The 21,770-nt window shown below is 34.1% G+C and overlaps 1 protein-coding gene across 4 annotated transcripts in view; it reads left to right on the top strand.

Moving 5' to 3' along the window:
• CHD1 (chromodomain helicase DNA binding protein 1) overlaps positions 1 to 21,770 on the top strand; it is an 84,810-nt gene that overhangs the window by 49,683 nt on the left and 13,357 nt on the right. For 3 of the 4 annotated variants that reach the window (XM_036280843.1, XM_036280840.1, XM_036280841.1), the window contains 12 exons: positions 1,627 to 1,775; positions 2,165 to 2,261; positions 2,363 to 2,458; positions 4,427 to 4,603; positions 8,892 to 9,052; positions 10,383 to 10,424; positions 13,898 to 14,028; positions 14,733 to 14,871; positions 15,060 to 15,210; positions 16,319 to 16,441; positions 17,450 to 17,575; positions 18,673 to 18,813. In XM_036280843.1, coding sequence (XP_036136736.1) covers positions 1,627 to 1,775; positions 2,165 to 2,261; positions 2,363 to 2,458; positions 4,427 to 4,603; positions 8,892 to 9,052; positions 10,383 to 10,424; positions 13,898 to 14,028; positions 14,733 to 14,871; positions 15,060 to 15,210; positions 16,319 to 16,441; positions 17,450 to 17,575; positions 18,673 to 18,813 — 1,533 coding nt within the window. Of the gene's footprint in view, positions 1 to 1,626; positions 1,776 to 2,164; positions 2,262 to 2,362; positions 2,459 to 4,426; positions 4,604 to 8,891; positions 9,053 to 10,382; positions 10,425 to 13,897; positions 14,029 to 14,732; positions 14,872 to 15,059; positions 15,211 to 16,318; positions 16,442 to 17,449; positions 17,576 to 18,034; positions 18,308 to 18,672; positions 18,814 to 21,770 lie in introns of all 4 variants that reach the window. The other variant, XM_036280844.1, reaches the window with a different exon arrangement.

Below are 21,770 nucleotides of genomic sequence, written 5' to 3'. Positions count from 1 at the left end.
TAGACTGTTAGGAGATAGTGAGAAATAACAATATAGGTGAACCGGGCCTAATATATTAATGTACATGTGAAGAGTCAAAATATTCTTATGTTATGAATGAGATGGGGAATAGTGATTAGTTGCACTGAACAGATAGCACCTATATTGAAATGTTAAACATACAGCCAGACTTACATTCTGTTTCTACTATTTAAAGACCTTATCACCACATTTCCTAATAGGTAAAAAGAAAGAACCAATTAGGAAGAGACTGTAGAAAGATGCATGGTAGACCTCTGGGAAGAGTATCTGAATAAGATCACAATATTGACAATACAAATTTCTTACCATTATGTTACAAAATGTCTTAAACATAAAAATGAAATGCATTTTTTGTAATGATTATTGAGATACAGTTTTTATTTCATTATTGATGAACCATAGAGAGATTCCTGTGTTTCATGTATCTGTTATTTAAGTAGTATTTGGTTCTAAATCTGATACAAGTATTTGTATGCAGCAACAACAAAATAAGAAGGTTTAGATGATGAATACAGATCTTTTATTGGTGACACCAATACATAAAAGCATTTGGAGATGATGACTTTTGATAAAGATCCAAATAAAATAGTATTTAATGATCTTCTGATGAACACAGTAGTTGCAACCTGAAAAAATTAGTGTGCATCATAACACTATAAAAATGCTTTATGTTCACATAAAAACAGAGTTAGAATTTAGACTCCAGATAATTCAAAATAACTGTTTAAATCATTTAGAAGACTTGAAAGACTAATATAATTTTTCACTGTGCCAGAAAGTCAGAATGTCTAGTATCTGGTTCTTATACTCTAAATGCTATTGAGTCCACCTGATCATTATGAACACTAAAAATATTCCCATAAATTTTCAAAATAACCTCTGTATGGTGGTAATGTTTATTATAGAACCACTGACTGAGAAATGGGGCAAAATTACTCCACATCAATTTTTGTCTATTTTGGAAAGCTTTGTTTTATGGCAAGACTCTATCATGACTTGGAGAGTGGTTCATAGAATTTTGGATTGTGTGGAATAATTAATATATGAATTGATAAAACTAGTTTAAGTCTGGCCAGTGTGGCTCAGTGAATTGAGCATCGTCCCATGGACTGTGGGAGTTCCTTATTCCAGGTCAGGGTTGCGGGCTTGATCCCCAATAGGGATCATGCAGGAGGCAGCCGATTGATGTATCTCTCTCCCTTCCTATCTCACTAAAGAATCAATAAAAACATACTTAAAAAAAACCAAAAAACTGGTTTAAGGTTGTCATAAGTTGAATTTTTTTTTCATGTCACCACCCCCCCCGTTAAAAGATAATTTAAAAATTACTATTATTAATTTAAAGAAAGCAAGTAAAATCTTCTAACCAAAATGTAAGAAGGAAGAATATACACCCTCAAAATAATCTTTGACTCGAAGAAACAACTTTGAACACATTGCTGTGTGTGTGTGTATTTTATTTTATTTTATTTTTTAGTTGTGCTTTTAACCAGGGAAAAATTCATGTCGGATGAGCTTCAATCTATATACCAATATTTGGGCACTTTACATTACCAGAACAAATCCTTTTTATTTCAGTTTGTTTCTTCATGCATATCTTTACAGGTGAATATTTATCGTCTAGTTACAAAGGGATCAGTGGAAGAGGATATTCTTGAAAGGGCCAAAAAGAAGATGGTTTTAGATCATCTTGTGATTCAAAGAATGGACACAACTGGGAAGACAGTACTACACACAGGTTCTGCCCCCTCGAGGTAATTTCTGTACTGTAAAGACTGTCATTTTAGAATCTGACTACACTTATTTTTTTTTGAAATGTTACATACTGGAAGCGGAACATTGAAAGTACTGTGTTTAATGTTGTAATAATTTTTTTATTTTTCAGAGCAGTGGACTAATTTTAGTCTAAGACATACATTTAGTACCTGGTTTCACCACTCTAGTTTTGTAATCTTGGGGGAAATTCCTTTTAGGCTTCAAGTCCTTTTTGTTTTAAAATAAGTATACTACTGATGCTTCATCTATCTATGTCCTATAACTCTTATAAGGTGACTATGTCAATAATTAATAAAAGTGCTATGTAAATATTAACTTTTTAACTGTGGGTGTTAAGTATTTTTATTTGTTTTTTTTCTGATTTTAGTTCTACTCCTTTCAATAAAGAGGAGTTGTCTGCCATTTTAAAATTTGGTGCTGAGGAACTTTTTAAGGAACCTGAAGGAGAAGAACAAGAGCCCCAGGTAAAAAAAACTTGCTTCAAAATGTGTCATCAATTTAAACTATAATTACATTTACTTCAAAATGTGTTAAAGTATATTTAAAGATCTTTTTCTAATTATAGGAAATGGATATAGACGAAATCTTGAAGAGGGCTGAAACTCATGAAAATGAACCAGGCCCTTTAACTGTAGGAGATGAATTGCTTTCCCAGTTCAAGGTAAATTTTCTTAAAAAATTTTTTTTTAAATTTCATAAATTGAGAGGGACTACTTTTTTTTCTTAGTATATTTTGTCTTAAAATTTGCTATGATGTATAAAATTCTTTTTTCCTTATTCTGACAAACCAGTAGCAAACTGATTGGAAAGGGAGCAAATCATTTAGGAATAGTTACATTTAGTGGAGTGAGAAGGGATATTATGACCTTAAATTAGCACCTAAAACAGTGCTTGGCAAATAGAATGTCCCCAAATATTTGGGTAAAAGAATGACTGTGACCTCTTTGTTAGATTTCTATGACTGAGTCTTTTTATCTGATTTTTATTGGAGCAGTTTTTGACACTAGGTTAATTTAACATTATCACAACTAAGAAACCTCAAGGAAATCAGTCTAAGTAAGCTGAAAGCTCCTATTAATACTTAAAAATACCCTTGGTTTGGTGAGTACTAAAATGTTGCAAGAAGTCCTAAATATAGTAAGTCATGTTCCAATTATTTAGTATAAAGAAGCAGATTCCTCTGTATTCTAGCAATTTTCTGTGAACTGAGATTTTTAAGGAACAATTTGTCATTTGTTCATTCAACAATTTATTGAGTACTTGCATTGTGCTGTGTATAGGTACACAGCAGTAGATAAAAACTCGTAATTAATGGATCACTCTACTGGAGTGTAGAGAATGTACTATATTGAGGAAAGAATTAAGCAGGAGGAGATAGTTCGAAGATTGTTTCAGTAATTGTGAGAATTGAATGTTTCTGAAACTTGCACTGACTGGCTATGGTTTAATTAACTTGTTCTTTACTTAAAGTTACATTATTTGTTTTTCTAAATTGCCTAATTGAAGATTTGGAAAAAGTCACTGATAAATTACCTAGAGTATGTATTTATGCGATACTGATTATTTTAAAAATTCTTTTTATTTAAAAAAATTTTTAATCCTCAGTGGAGGATATTTTTTCATTGATTTTTAGATAGAGTGGAGGGAAGGAGGGGGAGAAAGAGAGAAACATCGATGTGAGAGAGAGAGAGAGATCAATTGGTTGCCTCCCGCACAACCCCAACCGCACAACCCCAACCAGGGCCAGTGATCAGACCTGCAACCTAGGTTGTGCCCTTAACCGGGAATTGAACCTGCTACCCTTCGGTCTGTGGGCCAGTGCTCTAATTGCTGAGCCACATCAACCAGGGCAGATACTGATTGTTTTTATACCGGTGACTTGATACTCATACAAAGCAGGCTTTAGTAGACATGAGAGAATAAACTGTTTTCAGCCTCCTTCCTTATGGAGGATAAGCATAGTTTTCTTGCATTCATCAGTTATCTAGTTCTATTGGCAATTAGTTTTAATGAGTACTTTCTGTATTCTAGACTGCACAGTTCTTTAAATATAGTATCTTATATTTAATCCTCACAAAGGTTAGTGTGCTGTTACTGTCACTTTTTTTTAGACATGAAAACTAGGGTTTACGGAACCTAAATAAATTTAGGGTCTTAGGGCTCCTGGAGTTTGTCAATAGCTTTTTAGGTACTATTTTTTATGAAAATAAAAATAATATTGGATTGTTCTATAGCACTTAGTAGTTACTGAACTGGTGTGGTAATTCCTGCAAAAAGTGATTTAGCATGTTGCTACTATTAATTACTTTCTTGTTCTGTTAACTTTCTCTAGTTCTATTGTAATAATTTTATTGAATAGCAGGGCAAAAGAAAATTATTCCTGGAAGAGAATTCTTAGAAGTTATTTGATTTAATCTACTTTGACTTGATAAAGAAATGAACTTAGATAGTTTAGCATTTAGTATTCATACGTGATTTAATCTGTAGTCATACTCATTATCCTGAGGAACTTTACATTTTATTGTCTTATTCTGGTATGCCACTTCCTCCCCCCTAAAAAAGAAGAATACAATTTAAGGATGAGTTGTTTTTTTAATGCTTATTCTGTTAATATTCTGGAATTCATCAGGTTGCCAACTTTTCAAACATGGATGAGGATGACATTGAGTTGGAACCTGAAAGAAATTCAAAAAATTGGGAAGAAATCATTCCAGAAGATCAAAGAAGACGATTAGAAGAGGAAGAAAGACAAAAGGAACTTGAAGAAATTTATATGCTCCCAAGAATGAGAAACTGTGCTAAGCAGGTGACTTTTTAATTTAAAATATATTTTTATAATATAAGAGTATTCACATCTGGACTGATCTTTCTTCTGTTTATGGGAGATAATTGATCTATAGTTTTCTTGTAATGTCTTTAACTGATTTGATGTTTCCCTCATAAACTGAGTTGGAGAGTGTTCTCTCCTCTTCTATTTTTGGAAAGAGTTGTGTAAAATTGATATTATTTCTTAAATGTTTGCCAGTATTTGTCAGGGAAACCATACAGGCCTGGAGATTTCTTTGTTAGAAGAATTTTTAACTATAACTTCAATTTCTTTTTTTTATTCCTCACCTGAGGATATTTTTCTATTTATCATTAGATAGAGTGGGGGAGAGGGGGAGAAAGAGAGAAACATCAGTGTGATAGAGCCACATTTACTGGTTGCCTCCTGTATGACCCAACCAGGGTCCGGGGATGAACTGCAACTAAAGTTATGTGCCCTTGGCTGGAATTGAACCCGCAACTCATTGGTCTGCAGGCTGACTCTTTAACCACTGAGCCAAACTGGCCAGGGCAACTTGAATTTATTTTACAAATATGAACCATTCAAAATATCTGTTTCTTTTTTTTTTAAAGGAGTAAGCAAGATTATTTATTTATTTATTTATGTTTAATCCTCACCTGAGGATATTTTTCCATTGATTTTTAGAGAGAGTGGGAGGGAGGGAGGCGGAGAGAGAGAGAAAGAGAAACATTGATGTGAGAGAGACATCAGTGGTTGCCTCTCCCATGACACCTAATGGGGCTGAGGATTGAACCTGCAACCCAGGCACCTGCAGCCAAAGACCCTTTGGTTCTTGGGCCACCGCTCTAACCACTGAGTCAAACCAGCCAGGGCCAGAAAATCTGTTTTTTAAGTAAATTTGATAGTGTGTTTCTTTCAAGAGATTGATCCATTTAATCCAAGTAGTTGAATTAATGGGCATAAAGTTATTCTTTATATCACTTGTCATCCTTTCAGTGTCTATAGGATATTTATTGATTCCCCTCTCTTAATATTGCAAAATTTTTTTGCTCATTCATTTAGAGGTTTATTTTATTTATGTATCTTTTCAAAGATCACTTTTTGGTTTATTGATTTTTTTAAAAAAAATTTTATTTATTGCTCTTCATTATTTATCCTTTTTTTTTTTTTTTTTGCTTTAATTTGCTTTATTTGTGTGTCTTAAGATATAAACTTAGACCATTGAATCATGACCTTCCTTTTCTAATATTAGTGTTTAATGCTACAAGTTTCCCTCTACTGCTTTTCTGAATCTTTCCAAATTGTGTTATGTGTTGCGTTTCCATTTTCATTTATTCACATTTTTTTAAAATTTCCATTGTGGCTTCCTCTTTAACCCATAGGTTTCTTTTTTAGAAGTATGTTGTTTAATTTCCAAACATTTGGGAGATTTTCCAAGTACCTTTGTTAATAGTTTATAGTTTAATTCTGTCATGACCAGAGAGCATACCTTGTGTGGTGTGAATTTTTAAAAATTTGTTGATACTTATTTCGTGACCCAAATGAACAAAATATCAGATTTTAAATAATGGTAATAGTGCATTGTGAGGCTATTTTGGATCCTGCTACAAAAGGAAAAAAACTTTATTACTAGATTTTTTTTTTTGCATTAACTTTTGTTCTTTAGAATATTGCATTACAATATTAGTTGTCTTAATTACTGAGTTTTTTGTGGTGCCTCCTTAAATTTTTAGTCTGAGGCAAATGAGGGACTTACCTCACCCTAGTCTTTGTCCTGTTACTCTTTTCTGAAGGGTAGAGTTTTTTATTTTCTTTTCCTGCAACTATGTTGGGTCTCTTTTTATGCCCTCAGTTCAGTAGGTGAGATGGGTCTGGCAAGTTTTCTGCCTAGCTTCTCAAAGGTGACTGCACCATTTCTCCAGGGCTGTACCACCAAATAAAGTTTTCCCTCATTGATTCGTGTGTTCCTCATGAGCACCTGATGGAGATTTATGGAGAAGTGCTTGAGAGAGGGTGCAGGTTATCCATTTGTCTTTGGTTCCAAGTTATTCTATGCTCTCATAGCAGCCCACATTCACCCTTTAGCAAATTTTACTTAACCTCCTCTTACCTGCTTTTATGGTACTTGATGTCTATCATTCACACTCATCACAAGTGAGCCAGAGTTCAAGTTTCATCTCTTCTCACAAGCTGCTATATTTCCTTATATTTGAGACTATTAGTTTGCCTTGTGATTTTGGTGTGTTTAAGAAAAGTGATGATTTTTAACATTCAATTTTGTAGATTATGATTTTGTTGTTAGGGTAGGAATAACCTACCAGCTTTCTACATCCCACACAGATATGGAGCTAAATAAATTGTTTGGCCTAAAAGTGCCCATGCATATAGTTTCTTGTTTGTGTTTATTTCTTCAGACCCTATAGTGGTTTCATTTTACAGTGGATGAGAAGTATAGCATTATATTAGATCTGATGAAAGGAGGTTAGAACAAGAACTAACTACCCACTTTTTTTTGTTTGTTTGTTTAATTCTCACCCGAGGACATTTTTCCATTTCTTGTTCAGATAGAGTGGGAGGGAGAGAGAGGGAGAGAGACAGAGAGAGAAACATCAACGTGAAAGGGACACATCGAGTGGTTGCCACCCGCACAACCCATCCAGGGTCGGGGACAAACTGCAACCGAGGTACGCGCCCTTAGCCGGAACCGAACCCTGGTCTCTCTGGACTGCAGGCCGATGCTCTAATCGCTGAGCCAAACCGGCCAGGGCCTAAATACCCATTCTTAACTTTCAGTCAGCTTTCAGCATATTAAAGGTATTCAGAATAGGTACTAAGACTTCGGGAAAATGCCAAAGACTTACAGAAAATTTGGTTTTCTGTTAAGCAACTAATGGATGTTTAGTTGTTTTTATATGGATTTGTTTTGTTTTGTCTTTTTAATCCTCACCCGAGGATATTTTTTCATTCATCTTCAGATAGGGTGGGAAGGAGAAAGAGAGAGAGAGGGAGGGAGAGGGAGGCATCAGTGTGAGAGAGACACATCCACTGGTTGCGTCATATGTGGCTGGGGACCAAACCACAACCGAGATTTGTGCCCTTGACTGGAATCAAACCCTTGACTCTGGTCCATGGGCTGACGCTCTAATTGCTGAGTCAGACTGCCTATGGGGCTATGTGGGTTTTTAATAGGCTTTTATGTGGGTTCAGTTGGCATTTTAAAAAAATATCTGATCAACCTAATTAGAATACCAATAAGTGGATACTTAGGAGAACAGAAAAAAAATGACATATAATCTCTTCACCCAGAGATAACCACTAGTAATAATAATATTGTGGTATGCATAATGCCAATATTTTTTATACATATCAATTGCCAAATTTAATTGGAGTATTAATTTGGAAGTGGCTTTCTTTTCTTTGATAGTATTCTACAATTTTTTTTTTAATCCTCACCTGAGGATATGTTTTTATTGATTTTTGAGAGAGTGGAGTGGGGAGGCATCAGTGTGAGAGAGAAGCATCCATCAGTTGCCTCCTGTATGTGCCCCGACCTGGAAATGAACCCACAACCTTTTGGTGAGAATGATACTCCAACTCAGAGCTCCATAATTTTTTATTGCTTTCTTACCTTTCCATTGTATAGATTATTTGTCCAGTCTCTTTCATGAGGATGTAGATTGTTTGAATTTTTTTTTTAATTCTATGATATAAATGACTTTATTGGCCAGTGCTTTTCCACATTTCTGATCTCAGGAAATAGGCCTGGGATTGATGTTGCTGAGTCAGCAGAATGATTATTTCAAGGTCTTTGCTATATTATTGCTAAATTGCCCCCGGTGCCAGTTTAAATACCCACCAGAAGTGTATTACAACTGTTCATTTTTCTGTACCCTTACTAATATTAGCTGTTGCTTAGTTGGTATTGGTCAAGTTGATGGATTAATAAAAGAATTGCATTTCACTGTTAGTTTAATTCTTGTTTTTAAAAGAGTGTACCAATGAGGTTGTATAATTTTATGGTTATATTATTTGATTAATTACTTATTAATAACCTTTGTTATATTTTTACTAAAGGACAATGAGTGTTTTCCTTCAGATTTATAAGAGTACATATGAAAGGTGTTAATTACTCTGTCATTAACATGCTATATTTTTCTGTTTCTTAATTTTGTTTATAGAATATTTTTTATATATAGAAAAGCATTTGAATTTTTTAATTCTGTCAACCTTTTATAGTTTTCTTTGCTCTTATAATAGAAACCTTCTTTACTTTAAACTTGGGTAAATTTTTGTTTTTAAATTCCAGATTAGTTTCAATGGAAGTGAAGGGAGGCGCAGTAGAAGCAGGAGATACTCTGGATCTGATAGTGATTCAATCTCAGAAAGGAAAAGGCCAAAGAAACGTGGAAGACCACGGACTATCCCTCGAGAGAATATTAAAGGATTTAGTGATGCAGAAATTCGGCGGTAAGATGATGTAACACCATTTCACTTCATTTTGCTTTTTATTAGAGGGTGGAACGAAAATAGAGAAATCCCATGGTTTTCAAAGATGAAGGTGAAAGTGTTAGAGGAGGCAAATATATGATAATTGTTTAGGGATTGGGTGGACTGTGCATTTGGGTGTTCATTTATAACAGAAAAAATATTTGGCATCTAATCTTTGCATATTATTTATTTATTTATTGTTAGTCTAGATTGCTAAATTTCTTTTGGTTTTATTCATGTGGTTCAGAATAGTGGCCTTTTTGAATAATGAATGTATATTTTCAATATATTAGACTTATTTAATAAAAATTCTCACTGCACTTGTGACTCCCAACAGTACTATTTTTATGTGGGAATAACTTAGTTCCATATTTTTTAGTTTTTAAATTCTAAAGTGATTTGTTCTTTGAAAGTAACCATGTTAAGCATATTTCTGATATGTCCAAATAGGAATTGAGGTAAGATTGGCTATGTAAGGTAAATTGTAGTTTTCTTTCAAAATATGTTCATTTGTATATACAGATGTGTTTAAGGGCAATAGGATATAACCATTTACTTTTGTTTATGTAATAATTTTGCTTATGAAATTTGTAAAAAGGTTGTTCATTGTTGTACTTTGAGAGTTTGTTGTTTCTTTCAAGCCATTGTAACTCTTTTTTTTTACATCATAGACCTGACCGATAAAGTTCTTCCTCATTCTTTCTACCAGAAAATTAAATGTGTTGTTAGATTTTATTAAGGGTATTTTATGACCACCTGATTTGCTGGACTTTCTGTCTTTAGTTGAAGAGGCATTTCAACTTCTACTTTTCCGGGATATTTTTCCTCATCCATCAACCACTTGGGTAGCTTTGTTCTGAAGTAAAATTTTTATTTTCCATTGTTGGTATAATATGGTACATCTGAATTAAAGCTATTTTTAGTAAATTTTATCAACACTTGGAATGTTAGGAGGTGTAATTTGATTGATCATTCTGGATACACTTCCTGTGGTAGTTTTGAACCGCTTTTTTTTTGTCTTGTGAATATAATAAAGTAATTTCTAAAATAAAATTTAGCTTCTATTGTTTTATTTATATTGGTTTCTGAACATCTTCCTGGGTGTTAAAATATGTCTTGTCTTACTTGGTATATTTTAATGTTTTAACATTTTGGTTTCTAGCATAGTTTATTCATTTTTGTTAGTAACAGCACCTTGAGTTAATTTGTATACTAACAAGTATTTTCTTATTTCTATATATTTATAAATATATCTATTTTTAATGGGTAGTGAAGCCTGCATTTAAATCAAACAATTATTTTCTGCTAGGTTTATCAAGAGTTACAAGAAATTTGGTGGCCCACTGGAAAGGTAAATACACCTGTTATTCTGAAAAATTATAGGATATTTGTGTGCTTGTCAGCTTTTTTTTTTTTTTTTTTAATCTTTATTGTTGAATGTAGAATGTATTACAGATGTTCCTCATTTTTCCCCCATTGACACCCTCCTCCCCACTCCTGCCCCAGGCCTGCCTTTCCCACACTATTGTCTGTGTCCATTGGTTATGCATATAAGTTCTTTAGTTTATTTCTTCCCACCCCCCAACCCCTTTCCCTTTGAGGTTTGTCAGTCTAGCAATGAATTTGTACTTCTTAATCCCTTCACCTTTTTCACCCATTTCCCCAACCCCCCTCCCAACTGGCAACCAACAAAATGTTCTCTGTATCTATGAGAATGTTTCTGTTCTGCCTGTTCATTTTGTTTATAGATTCCATTGTTGATAGATATGTATTCATTGCCATTTTGTTTGTTCATATATTTTATCTTTTTCTTCAAAAAGACCCTTCATCATTTCATACAATAACAGTTTGGTGGTGATGAACTCCTTTAACTTTTTCTTGTCTGGAAAACTCTTTATATGTCCATCGATTCTAAATGACAGCTTTGCAGGATAGAGTAATCTTGGTTGTAGGTTCTTGCTTTTCATCTCTCTGAATATTTCTTGCCACTCCCTTCTGGCCTGCAAAGTTTCTTTTGAGAAATCAGCTGACAGCCTTATGGGAACTCCCTTGTAGGTAACTAGCTGCCTTTCTCTTGCTGCTTTTAAGATTCTCTCTTTGTCTTGAACCTTTTGCATTTTGATGATGATGTGTCTTGGTGTGGGCCTCTTGGGGTTCATCTTGTTTGGGATTCTCTGTGCTTCCTAGACTTCTATGTCTGTTTCCTTCACTAAGTTAGGAAAGTTTTCTGCCATTATTTCAAACAGGTTTTCAATTTCTTGTTCTCTCTCTTCTCCTTCTGGCACCCCCAAGATGCGAATGTTGGCATGCTTGAAGTTGTCCCAGAGGCTCCTTACAGTATCCTCATTTTTTTGGATGCTTTTTTCTTTTTGCTGTTCTGATTGGGCGTTTTTTGCTTCCTTATATTCCAAATCGATGGTTTGCTTCTTGGATTTACATACTCTACTATTGAATCTGTGTAAATTATTCTTTATTTTAGTTAATGCCTCCTTCATTTCTGATTGTGCATCCATCATTTCTGATTGGTTTTTTTTTTATGCTCTTGAGGCCCTCACTAAATTCACTGAGGTTCTCACTAAGTTCACTGAGCATCCTTATAAACAGTATTTTGAACTCAGCATCTGTTAGGTTGCTTATCTCCATTTCGCTTAGTTCTTTTCTTGGGGTTTTGTTCTGTTCTTTCATTTGGGACCTGTTTCTTTGTCTCCTCATTTTGGCTGCCTCCCTGTGTTTGTTTCTGTGTATTACTTAACGCCCAGTGTGGGGCTAGCTGAGACCAGATGCTGCTTGTTTGAAAGAATTTAGTAAAACCTGAAGCAGGATCCAAGACAGGCCAATCCTATGGTTAAGCAACTGGAAACAGCTTCAGTGGGCCTGAAAGTTGGGTGGGGCAGGGCCTCAGGGAATCACCAGGGCGGGGCTACCAGTGTGAGCCAGGTTGCTTGAGTCACAGATACATATTGTGGCTTTGTGCCACCCCAGGGAAGGGCTAATCAAAGGAACAAAGGCCTCTGACAGCACGCCTGTCCTGGAGAAAGCCCCCTCTCCAGCCCTGGCTCCAGTACCAAACAGCTCAGTTCTTCCTGTATGTCTGTGATGGCCCTGGAGCTGCCTCCCCTCCAAGCTTAGAGGGAGTGAGTCCAATAAGTTCGTGCATGGACCCTTTAAGGAGCTGCCTGGGGCTCCAGCCGTGTCAGCTTCCCTGAGCCTCAGTTCCTGCTGGTTTTTCCAGCCAGAAGTTATGGGGACTTCTCTTCCTGGCACTGGAACCCTGAGCGGGGCACCCGGTGTGGGACGGGGATCCCCTCAGTCCTTAGGGCGGACCTTCCCAGCTGAGGTATCCTCCTGATTTTTATCCGCCACATGTGGTTGTGGGACCAGTCCCTCGGGCCTTCGCCCCTCCTACCAGTCTGGATGCGGCTGCTGCTTTAATTTCGTAGTTGTAGGACTTCATGCAGCTTGATTTCAGGCGGTTTTGAATGATGGTTGTTCTGTAGTTTAGTTGTAACTTTGATGTGGTTGTGGGAGGATGCAATACTGCGTTTACCTACGCCGTCATCTTGACCAGAAGTCCACTTGTCAGCTTTATATTCAGTTTAGGTACTTTGTTAAATTTTCTTTTAACAGACATTTACAAAGTTAATGTGTAGAAGGCAAAATTCAAGTGTAGTTTTAAAAAATATTTTAGTACCATCCTTAATTCTAGTCTCTAAAATTTTATCTGCCATTGAAGTTTTCTATAAAATACTTTGTATTTTTATAATTCAAATGTTCTTTTCAAAGGCTTTATCTTTTTTTTAATCAGAAACTTATAAACTAGCAGATTCATTCTTAGAAAAACTGAGTTACTGACCTAGCCATCTGACTTTAAAGACCTGTTTTATTTACCCTTACTAGAGAAATTCCCTTGTTTTTCTAAATACAGATTCTTTTTTTTTTTTAAATGTATTTTCTTTATTGACTTGAGAGGGAGAGGGAGAAAGAGGAGAAACATCAATGAGAGAGAACATCCATTGGCTGCCTCCTGCATGCCCCCCACTGAGGATCAGGCCCACAACCTAGACATGTGCCCTGACTGGGAATCGAACCGTCAACCTCTTGGTGCATGGGTCAACCGGCTCAATCGCTGAGCAACACCAGCTGGGCTAAATACAGATTCTTATACAAACTGTACTAAATTTCAAATTGTCAAGACAAGTTTTAAGTTATCAGTTAATCTCAGTCATTGTGATTTGGATATTCTTTGTTCTCTGCTGTGGCAAACCTGTTGTCTGGATATAGAGTGGCAAAGACTCAAATTAGTTTAACTCTATTTTTTCTCCCCAAAACTCCCTCTTAAAATAAAGGTGTTTTATTTTGAGATGACTTGCACACAATATAATAAAAGACTTGCATAATTATTTTATATGATGAAAAAACATTTTGAACATTAATGACTATTCATATCTACTCAGTGCATAGTAATAAAAATTACAGAATTTTAGTCTTATAATGCCTTTTTTATTTATAGTTACTTTAGCACTTAACCACTTTCTTTTGAATTTAAGGTCTGATCACTCATGAAAAAGTTTTATAGAGTTATTATGTAATCTTCAAATTTGGAGCAATACCTTTTGCTCTGTAATGGATTGGTTAACTTTATTATTATCCTTGAATGTATAGGTAAATTGTTTTCCTGTCTAGTCTTTCTGTTTTTTATGTATTTTGTGCCACTTATATGAACTAAATTTGTAGGGCATGCAATAATAGTGTGACTTGTAGAACTTGAGATGGAGTGAAACTTAGTCCGCATATTTACCTGAAAATTGTTTTATTTTATTACAGATTAGATGCAATTGCTCGAGATGCTGAATTAGTGGATAAGTCAGAGACAGATCTCAGACGACTAGGAGAATTGGTACATAATGGTTGCATTAAAGCTTTAAAGGATAATTCTTCAGGAACAGAACGGACAGGTAATATTAAAATTAGATTTAAAGAGAGGTAAATGGAACTTTTACAATATGTCTTTATTGAGTTAGGTAGGTATTATTATATCTTAAGTTACTTATTCATCAGTCTTAAAATAAGCTTTACAAAACCAAGGCCATTGCTGGGTAATAGGAAATGGGGAACAGAATTGTGCTAGGCAGTAGAATCTTATCTGCCTGGTATAATTCTAAACTGGGAGGTAACATCAGAAATAATAGTGAGTTTTACTATATGTATTTTTTTTACCATTCATGATTAGGAAAAGATACTGTAGGAATACATATGTAGTATTGATTTTGCGCATAGTTACTTCATTACGCTTATTTTATAATTCATCCAATAGATGAAAATATTTAGATAAGATTTAGTAGTCAGATTTAGTAATGTATAGAAAAATATCATAATAGAAATCTTATTTAGAAGCTGATCACATCAGTAGATTGGTGTATCTTCTGCAATTGATAAAACACTTAAATACATGAAATGCTTCTGCTATATTACAATTACTAATATGTACTGAAAAATCTTGTGAAATTTAAGGTTTGCCAGCAAGTCCTCCCAATAAAATAAATAATACTAATATAGGTAAATAAGTAATACTTATTAAAATAAGTAATAGATTATGATCCTTTCTCATTTTGTAGAGTTATCTATTCTTTTTTTAACTCTTTTTTTTTTTTAAATTAAGGTGGTAGACTTGGAAAAGTAAAGGGTCCAACATTCCGAATATCAGGAGTACAGGTGAATGCCAAGCTAGTCATCTCCCATGAAGAAGAATTAATACCATTGCATAAATCCATTCCTTCGGATCCAGAAGAAAGAAAGCAGTGAGTTGTTTACTTTTTCCATTGTAAAATATTATTATTCGATAATTTACATATGAATGTAGTTTAAACATGTTTTTTGTGTCATTGGCTTTTTAAACGTAAATTCTAATGATTCAAATATGTTTTTAAAAATTAATTTTTAATAAGGCAATTATAACCTTGACATTGGTTTTTAACCTTAATGCTAGGTATACTATCCCATGCCATACAAAGGCTGCTCATTTTGATATAGACTGGGGCAAAGAAGATGATTCCAATTTGTTAATTGGCATATATGAATATGGATATGGAAGCTGGGAAATGATTAAAATGGATCCTGACCTCAGTCTGACACACAAGGTACTTAGATATTTCTTGATTCTGTTGATAATTAATGTTGAATTTAATTTTACTTTTGAATGATGTTAGTAATAAACTCAATTAGGAGTCAGGAAACCAAGACTCTAACTAGCTGTGTGACGTTGACTTCTTTAGACTCTGGTTTTACTGAAGGGATTGAATTTAAATGATCTCTGTGAGATTTTATGCTTTACCTCTGAAATGATATTTTTTTATTAAGACATAGGTGTATTTTTTTTAAGTTAAAAGTAAATAATTTCATTATTAACTAGATTATTCATGGACAAAAAAGAGGACTCTGAAGTCTTTTATAATTTTTTTAATATCAAACCATATTTAGGATTTTGGGTGATTTGATGTTACCGCATTAGCAAAAATAATTTTTTTGTCTGGAATGGAAACCACTGGATACATTGCCTTATTCTTATCATTTAAGTTCCTTTTTTCTATTTTACTTCACAGACAAATGACAATCTTCAGATACTGATATTTTTGTCATTTGCTACTATGAAGTGAAACTTTTGTAGTTTAGATTTCCACTGTAAAAGTTTCCTCACATTACCTGTTATGGATCATCTTCTAGATAGATAATACCTTGTATTCTAGGAAGTTTTGTATACTTTATAGCTAATTTACTGTTATGAGAAAGGAAGGAAATCTAAGAATACCATAGTGTTTAATAACATTGGTTGATAAATACACTACTGTACAGGGTGGGGCAAAAGTAGGTTTATGATTGTTTGTCATTACTAAATAACAATACAAGAATAAACTCTGTTTTGTGTACTCACAACTGTAAACCTACTTTTGCCCCACACTGTATAGTTGAAAGAAATTTTTAACTTCACACTGTATTCTCATTTTGAATGAAGGGATTTTGTGTGTGTGTGTGTGTGTGTGTGTATTTAAAATTCTTTCCCAGGGAAACTATATCTTTGGCTGTGGCATAGATATTGAAAAATGTTTTGCATTCTAAGTTGTTTATGTCCCTCAAATAAGGAATTATGATTTGTTAGTGAAGTAAATTAAAAAATGTATAAGCAGTTTTTAGCTTTAAATTTTTTATCTTATTTATTAAAGACAACCTGAAAAATTAATTGCTTTTCAGATTCTTCCAGATGATCCTGATAAAAAACCACAAGCAAAACAGTTGCAGACACGTGCTGACTACCTCATCAAATTACTTAGTAAAGATCTTGCAAAAAAAGAAGCTCTGAGACTTTCTGGTGCAGTAAGTTAAAGTTCAGATGCTTAAGAACAATTTATTTTCAGTAAGATAAGTCTAGTTTACTGATTAACCTAGACCAGCAATTTTCAACCTTTTTTATCTCATGGTATCCATAAACTAATTACTAAAATTCTGCAGCACACCAAAAAATATACTTCCTGCCAATCTGACAAAAAGAAAGAAAAAAGGTGTAGTTTTGGTTCATTCTCACCTGACAGCTATTGTTGTATTTGCTATAGTCATTTTTTTTTTTTATCTGACAGTCTAAGGGAAAAGAGATCAGTTCTCCTAACTAACTAGTCAGGAATCGCATGTTTTAAAAATTCTTGCAGCATACCAGTGTGTGTCTCTAGACATCTGTGGTTAGTATGAGTTCATACGTGTATTTTACTGTAATTCAGTAGCCTTTATTTGAATATGGTGATATTTTGCCTTAAATTATTTCAGCATTCATGTTAACACTGATGAGTCATGTCTTTCAGATGTGAGATTTTTTTTTTTTTTTTTTTTTTTAGTATTTGGAGAGGGAGTAGGGATGACGTGTTTAGAATGGAGTACTTTTTGAAAGGTCAGACCTCCATTACTGTGTTATTTGGAGATATTGCCTGAAGGGACAGCATTTAAGATCACCAAGCTTATTTATGAGGGGTTCTAGAAAAGTAGGAAAAAGACACTAAAAAAGAGGAAATTGGAAACTACAGCAACCTTTAAACATTTACCTATGACCACATGTCATAACTACTTATGTGCCATTAAAAATAATTTCTAATGCTACACTGGTAGCTTTGAATTTAGTTGAAGATAAGATGGTAAAAAAAACCTCCTTCTATTTCTATTTTCTTTCTATTATATGACTTTTGTTGACTTTCTAAGCTTCGTATAGTTTATTACTAACAGGCTAAAGATTGAATAAGAATATGCTTTTCTTTAGCTTTTTCGATTCAGTATTTAAGAATTTTTTTAACAAATGGAATCTGTGAAGTTGGTTAGAATAAAAATAATTATTTTCAGGGAGGTTCAAAGAGGAGAAAGGCAAGAGCTAAGAAGAATAAATCAATGAAGTCTATGAAGGTAAAAGAGGAAATAAAGAGTGATTCTTCTCCCCTGCCCTCAGAAAAGTCTGATGAAGATGATAAGGTAAGAGTGTGTTTTAGAAAAGCAGTCAGTTAAATAGAAAGGAACACGGCATGTTTTGGTATATTATACATTTGAAATTTGAACTAAAGACTGAAATTTTACTTCTTTGTACTGAAGTTTTTTTTTTTAATATTTTTTATGTAGTCTTATTTCCAGAACAGTATTCTACCTATGCAATAAAATACTATGTATCACTAGAGAGATAGAGCAAGGGTCCTTCCTTTCCAAACATTTGCCATTTGAATGAGGTTCTGATTCCTTTAATTTTTTTTTGAATTTTGAATGGGACAGGATTATGTTAGTTTTTATAGGAGGGTAAACATTGCATGTAGCATTATTAATGGGATTCTGGGTTATTTCTTTCAGAATCCACGTACATGCAATTCATAGTTGTGAAAAGAAATTTAATCTTTGTCAAGATTTGGTTAGTAATACATTGGCCATACTTGCACTTTCTAGGATGAGATCACTCCTGTGAAACATCCATATAAAAAAATTAAAACAGAAAGAGACAGTGAAGAAAAACCTGAGCCAGATGTTTGTATAAAGAAGGAACCAGAAGAAAAGAGGGAAGCAAAAGAAAAGGAAAATAAAAGAGAACTTAAAAGGGAGATAAAAGAAAAAGAGGATAAGAAAGATATAAAGGAAAAAGATTTAAAAGAAAAAAGAGAAAACAAAGTAAAAGAAGCTATAGAAGCTATGCAGAAAGAAAAAGACATAAAGGAAGAAAAGGTATGCAAATCATAATGTAAAATTTAGAAAGTCACACAATCAGCTTATTTACATTTTAGGAGAATAAATTGCCTGTCAGCCCAAATTAGTCTTAGTAACGAGTTCAATACATGTGGGTATCTCATAAAAGAGAAAAACAGGTTTGATCCTTTTTTAAATTTCTTACCTATAGGTAACATTACAAGAGTAGCTTTATTTTTTTGTTTCTCCAAATACAATTAGGGAAAGTTAAAATGGATAGGAATATTTAAATGTAAATAAAAAATTGTAGACTGTAATAAAGTAATTGTTTTTGGAAGTGTTAATCATTTTGCCTTTGTTATTGTTGGGTTTTTGTTTTTGTTTTATTTTCACTTTTTCTTTAGTTGAGCGAATCCAAGTCTGATAGCAAGGAAAGATCCAAGAAATCTTCAGTGTCTGATGCTCTGGTTCATATCACTGCAAGTGGTGAACCAGTTCCCATATCTGAAGAATCTGAAGAGCTGGACCAGAAGACATTCAGCATTGTAAGTAGTAGACTTTCTGTTTAATAGTAATAATTCATATAACATTTAAATTGCAATTTTATTGCAAAATTTTAATAAAAATAGTTCCTACCACAGCTTTCTTGTTCTTTTCACTTTTGGCTATTGACATTCCTCTGATTCCTAAGACTATTGGGGGCATTTAAAGTAAGTTCCTGCTCCTGTCTTCCATCTTATTTACTTGAATGTATCTTATCTCTGGACTTTCATTTTTATCTCTTCTGCAGGTTCACATGCTGGGATTTCTTAGCACTTTTTTAAGGCTAACCTTTCTATTTGTGATCTACTTAATCTAGCCTCTCTATCCATTTTCTACTGATTTCTTTTTTTTTAACCCCCTCTGTATTGGGTGGGAATAAGGGGAGGTGATGGCATGCTTTTGCCTTTTTGAGGTGAAAAATGGAACTCTTTGGAACTGCTTCCCCTACTCTGTCTGCTCCATTAATTAGGTGAAATTGACCTCCTGCCTCTTTCTTTGCCCACATTTCCTTAGCCTTCTGATTTTATATGACTGCTGAAAGGTAAAATTATCTGTTGTGCCCAATGCATAAATTTCTTCTCCATTAGCCTTCATAAATGATCTTGTATTATACAGGAAGAATGGAATCATTTAAACGTGGACTCTAGAGCCAGACTTTCTCAGCTTGCATTATTAGGAATTTACTGCTGTATATAGTTGACCCTTGAAAAATGCTAATTTGAACTATACAGGTCTACTTATATGTGATCATGCAGTTCAAACCCAAGTTATTCAAGAGTTAACTGGTAACTGGGTATCTGAGGATTTAGAAAGCCAGTTTAAGTTATATACTAGAGGTGGGCATCACTACACTAACCCCTGTGATGTTCAAGGGTCAACCGTAAATTTTACTTTGATATAGCTCTGATTATTAAGAAATTCAGTGGCCTTTTCAGTCTTTCTCTTGCCATCTTTGCCTCATTTGACATCTCTTTGTTTGCCTTGTATCTTATTGATTTGTCTTTCTAAATATCAGTATAATTTAGCAGGTAAGAAACAGTATAGAGTTTGAGGTCAGACCTTTCTTTGACAGATGTCATTTCATTTTTCCATGTCCGAGGACATTTTTCCATTTTTTGCACAGATAGAGTGGGAGGGAGAGAGAGGAAGAGAGAGAGAAACATCGATGTGAAAGGGACACATCGAGTGGCTGCCACCTGCACGACCAACCAGGGCCGGGGACAAACTGCAACCGAAACACGTGCCCCCAGCGGGAACCGAACCCGGGTCTCTCTGGACCGCAGGCTGACGCTCTAACCGCTGAGCCAAACCGGCCAGGGCTGTCATTTCATTTTAAACTTTAATTGCTTCCATAAAATAAATAGTTTTGTGAAGGTCTGTTGTTAGAATGAAATGAGCTGCAGTTTTAAAGCAATGCATAGTTTCTGGTACCTAATAAGTTGCTTTACAAATATTAATTATCATTGTTCCAATTCCCATCTTTAGGACTTGGCCTTACCATAGACTTTAGCCATCAGTTCCTCTCTTTTTGCTCTGCCACACTAGTTCAAGCTATCTTTTTCCTGTATTATTTCAATGACTTTATAATTGTTCTCACTGCTTCCACCCTTCGCATCTTACTGTGTACCCTTTCATACCTCAGTTTATACTCCGCACAGCAGCAACAATGATAATGACTGTTACAGGGTAAATGAAGTCACCCCATGTTAATTTTCTGTTTAAAACTCTCGAATGGCTTTTCATCTCATGCAGTATAAAAGATTGATAACAATAGTCTAAAAGATAACAGCATCTGTTTTACTCCCAGTCATCTCTTGCTACTTGCTCACTTGGTTCTAGCCCCACTGGATTTTTACTGTTTCCTTGAAGATATCAAAGAAGTTTTAGGACATTTTTTTGCTCTTCCCTTTGTTTGAAATGTCTTACTCCTTCATTTTCTTTAGATGGCTGCTCATACATTACCCTTCTTTGAAATATTACATAGAGTAGAAAGTTCCCTGCTCTATTTTTCTTTATTATAGTTGTCATCATTTAACATACTATGTCTTATTTATTTATTGGCACTCTTTTCCTACTAGAAGGAATTCCTCACATAAAGGAACGGTCTCTTTTATTTAGATTATAAACTACAAAAATTGGACAAGAAACAAAGTATGGAGAACAAGTATGGCTTATACTAAAAATTAGAAAGGATATTAAAATTTTTCCCTTTTTAAAAAAAGACATCAGACTTGCCTGAGTTCTAATTTTAACTAAATAATTCAAAATTCCAATGCTTCTAGATTATTCCTGACAAAAGATGGAAAGCTTCCAAAATGATTTGGACAAATAGGTCAATAAAACAGAATAAAGTACTTAGAAACAAATTCGTACATATATAGACATTTAATTTATAACAAGAATGGCCCTTTGTGGTGGTGATGTGAAGATTTCTTTTTAAAATAAATGGTGTTGGATTACCCTGGCTGGTTTGGCTCAGCGGTTAGGGCGTTTGCCCATGGACCAATGACTCGCAGTTTTGATACCGGTCCAGGGCACGTACCGCAGTTGCAATTTGTCCCCAGCTCTGGTGGGAGGCAAGTGATCAATCGATTTTTCTCTCTCACATCAATGTTTCTCTGTCTCTCTCTCCCTCCCACTCTATCTGAAGATAAAATGGAAAAACATATCCTTGGGTGAGGATAAAAAAATAAAATAAAATATATGGTGTTGGATCAACTAAATATGTTATCTATAGTTAATCCACCCTTACATTCCTAGTATTAACCTAAATTGCTACTCGAGGATATAATTGTTGTTCGTTTTAGTATTGTTTTGCATTTACATATGTAAATAAAATGTATCTACAAATTGCTTTTTTAGGGATATTTTTAGTCTGGTTTTAGTATAGGTTACAGTTTTTATTACACAGATTGGACATTAGCTGAATCATATAATTTTTAGTATGTTTTCATTTTAT

This window comes from Molossus molossus, unplaced genomic scaffold, assembly GCF_014108415.1.
Source record: "Molossus molossus isolate mMolMol1 unplaced genomic scaffold, mMolMol1.p scaffold_m16_p_3, whole genome shotgun sequence".
NCBI classification, from domain to species: Eukaryota; Metazoa; Chordata; class Mammalia; order Chiroptera; family Molossidae; genus Molossus; species Molossus molossus.
Note: the sequence above shows the minus strand (reverse complement) of the source record. Positions and strands in the feature narration are given on the sequence as shown.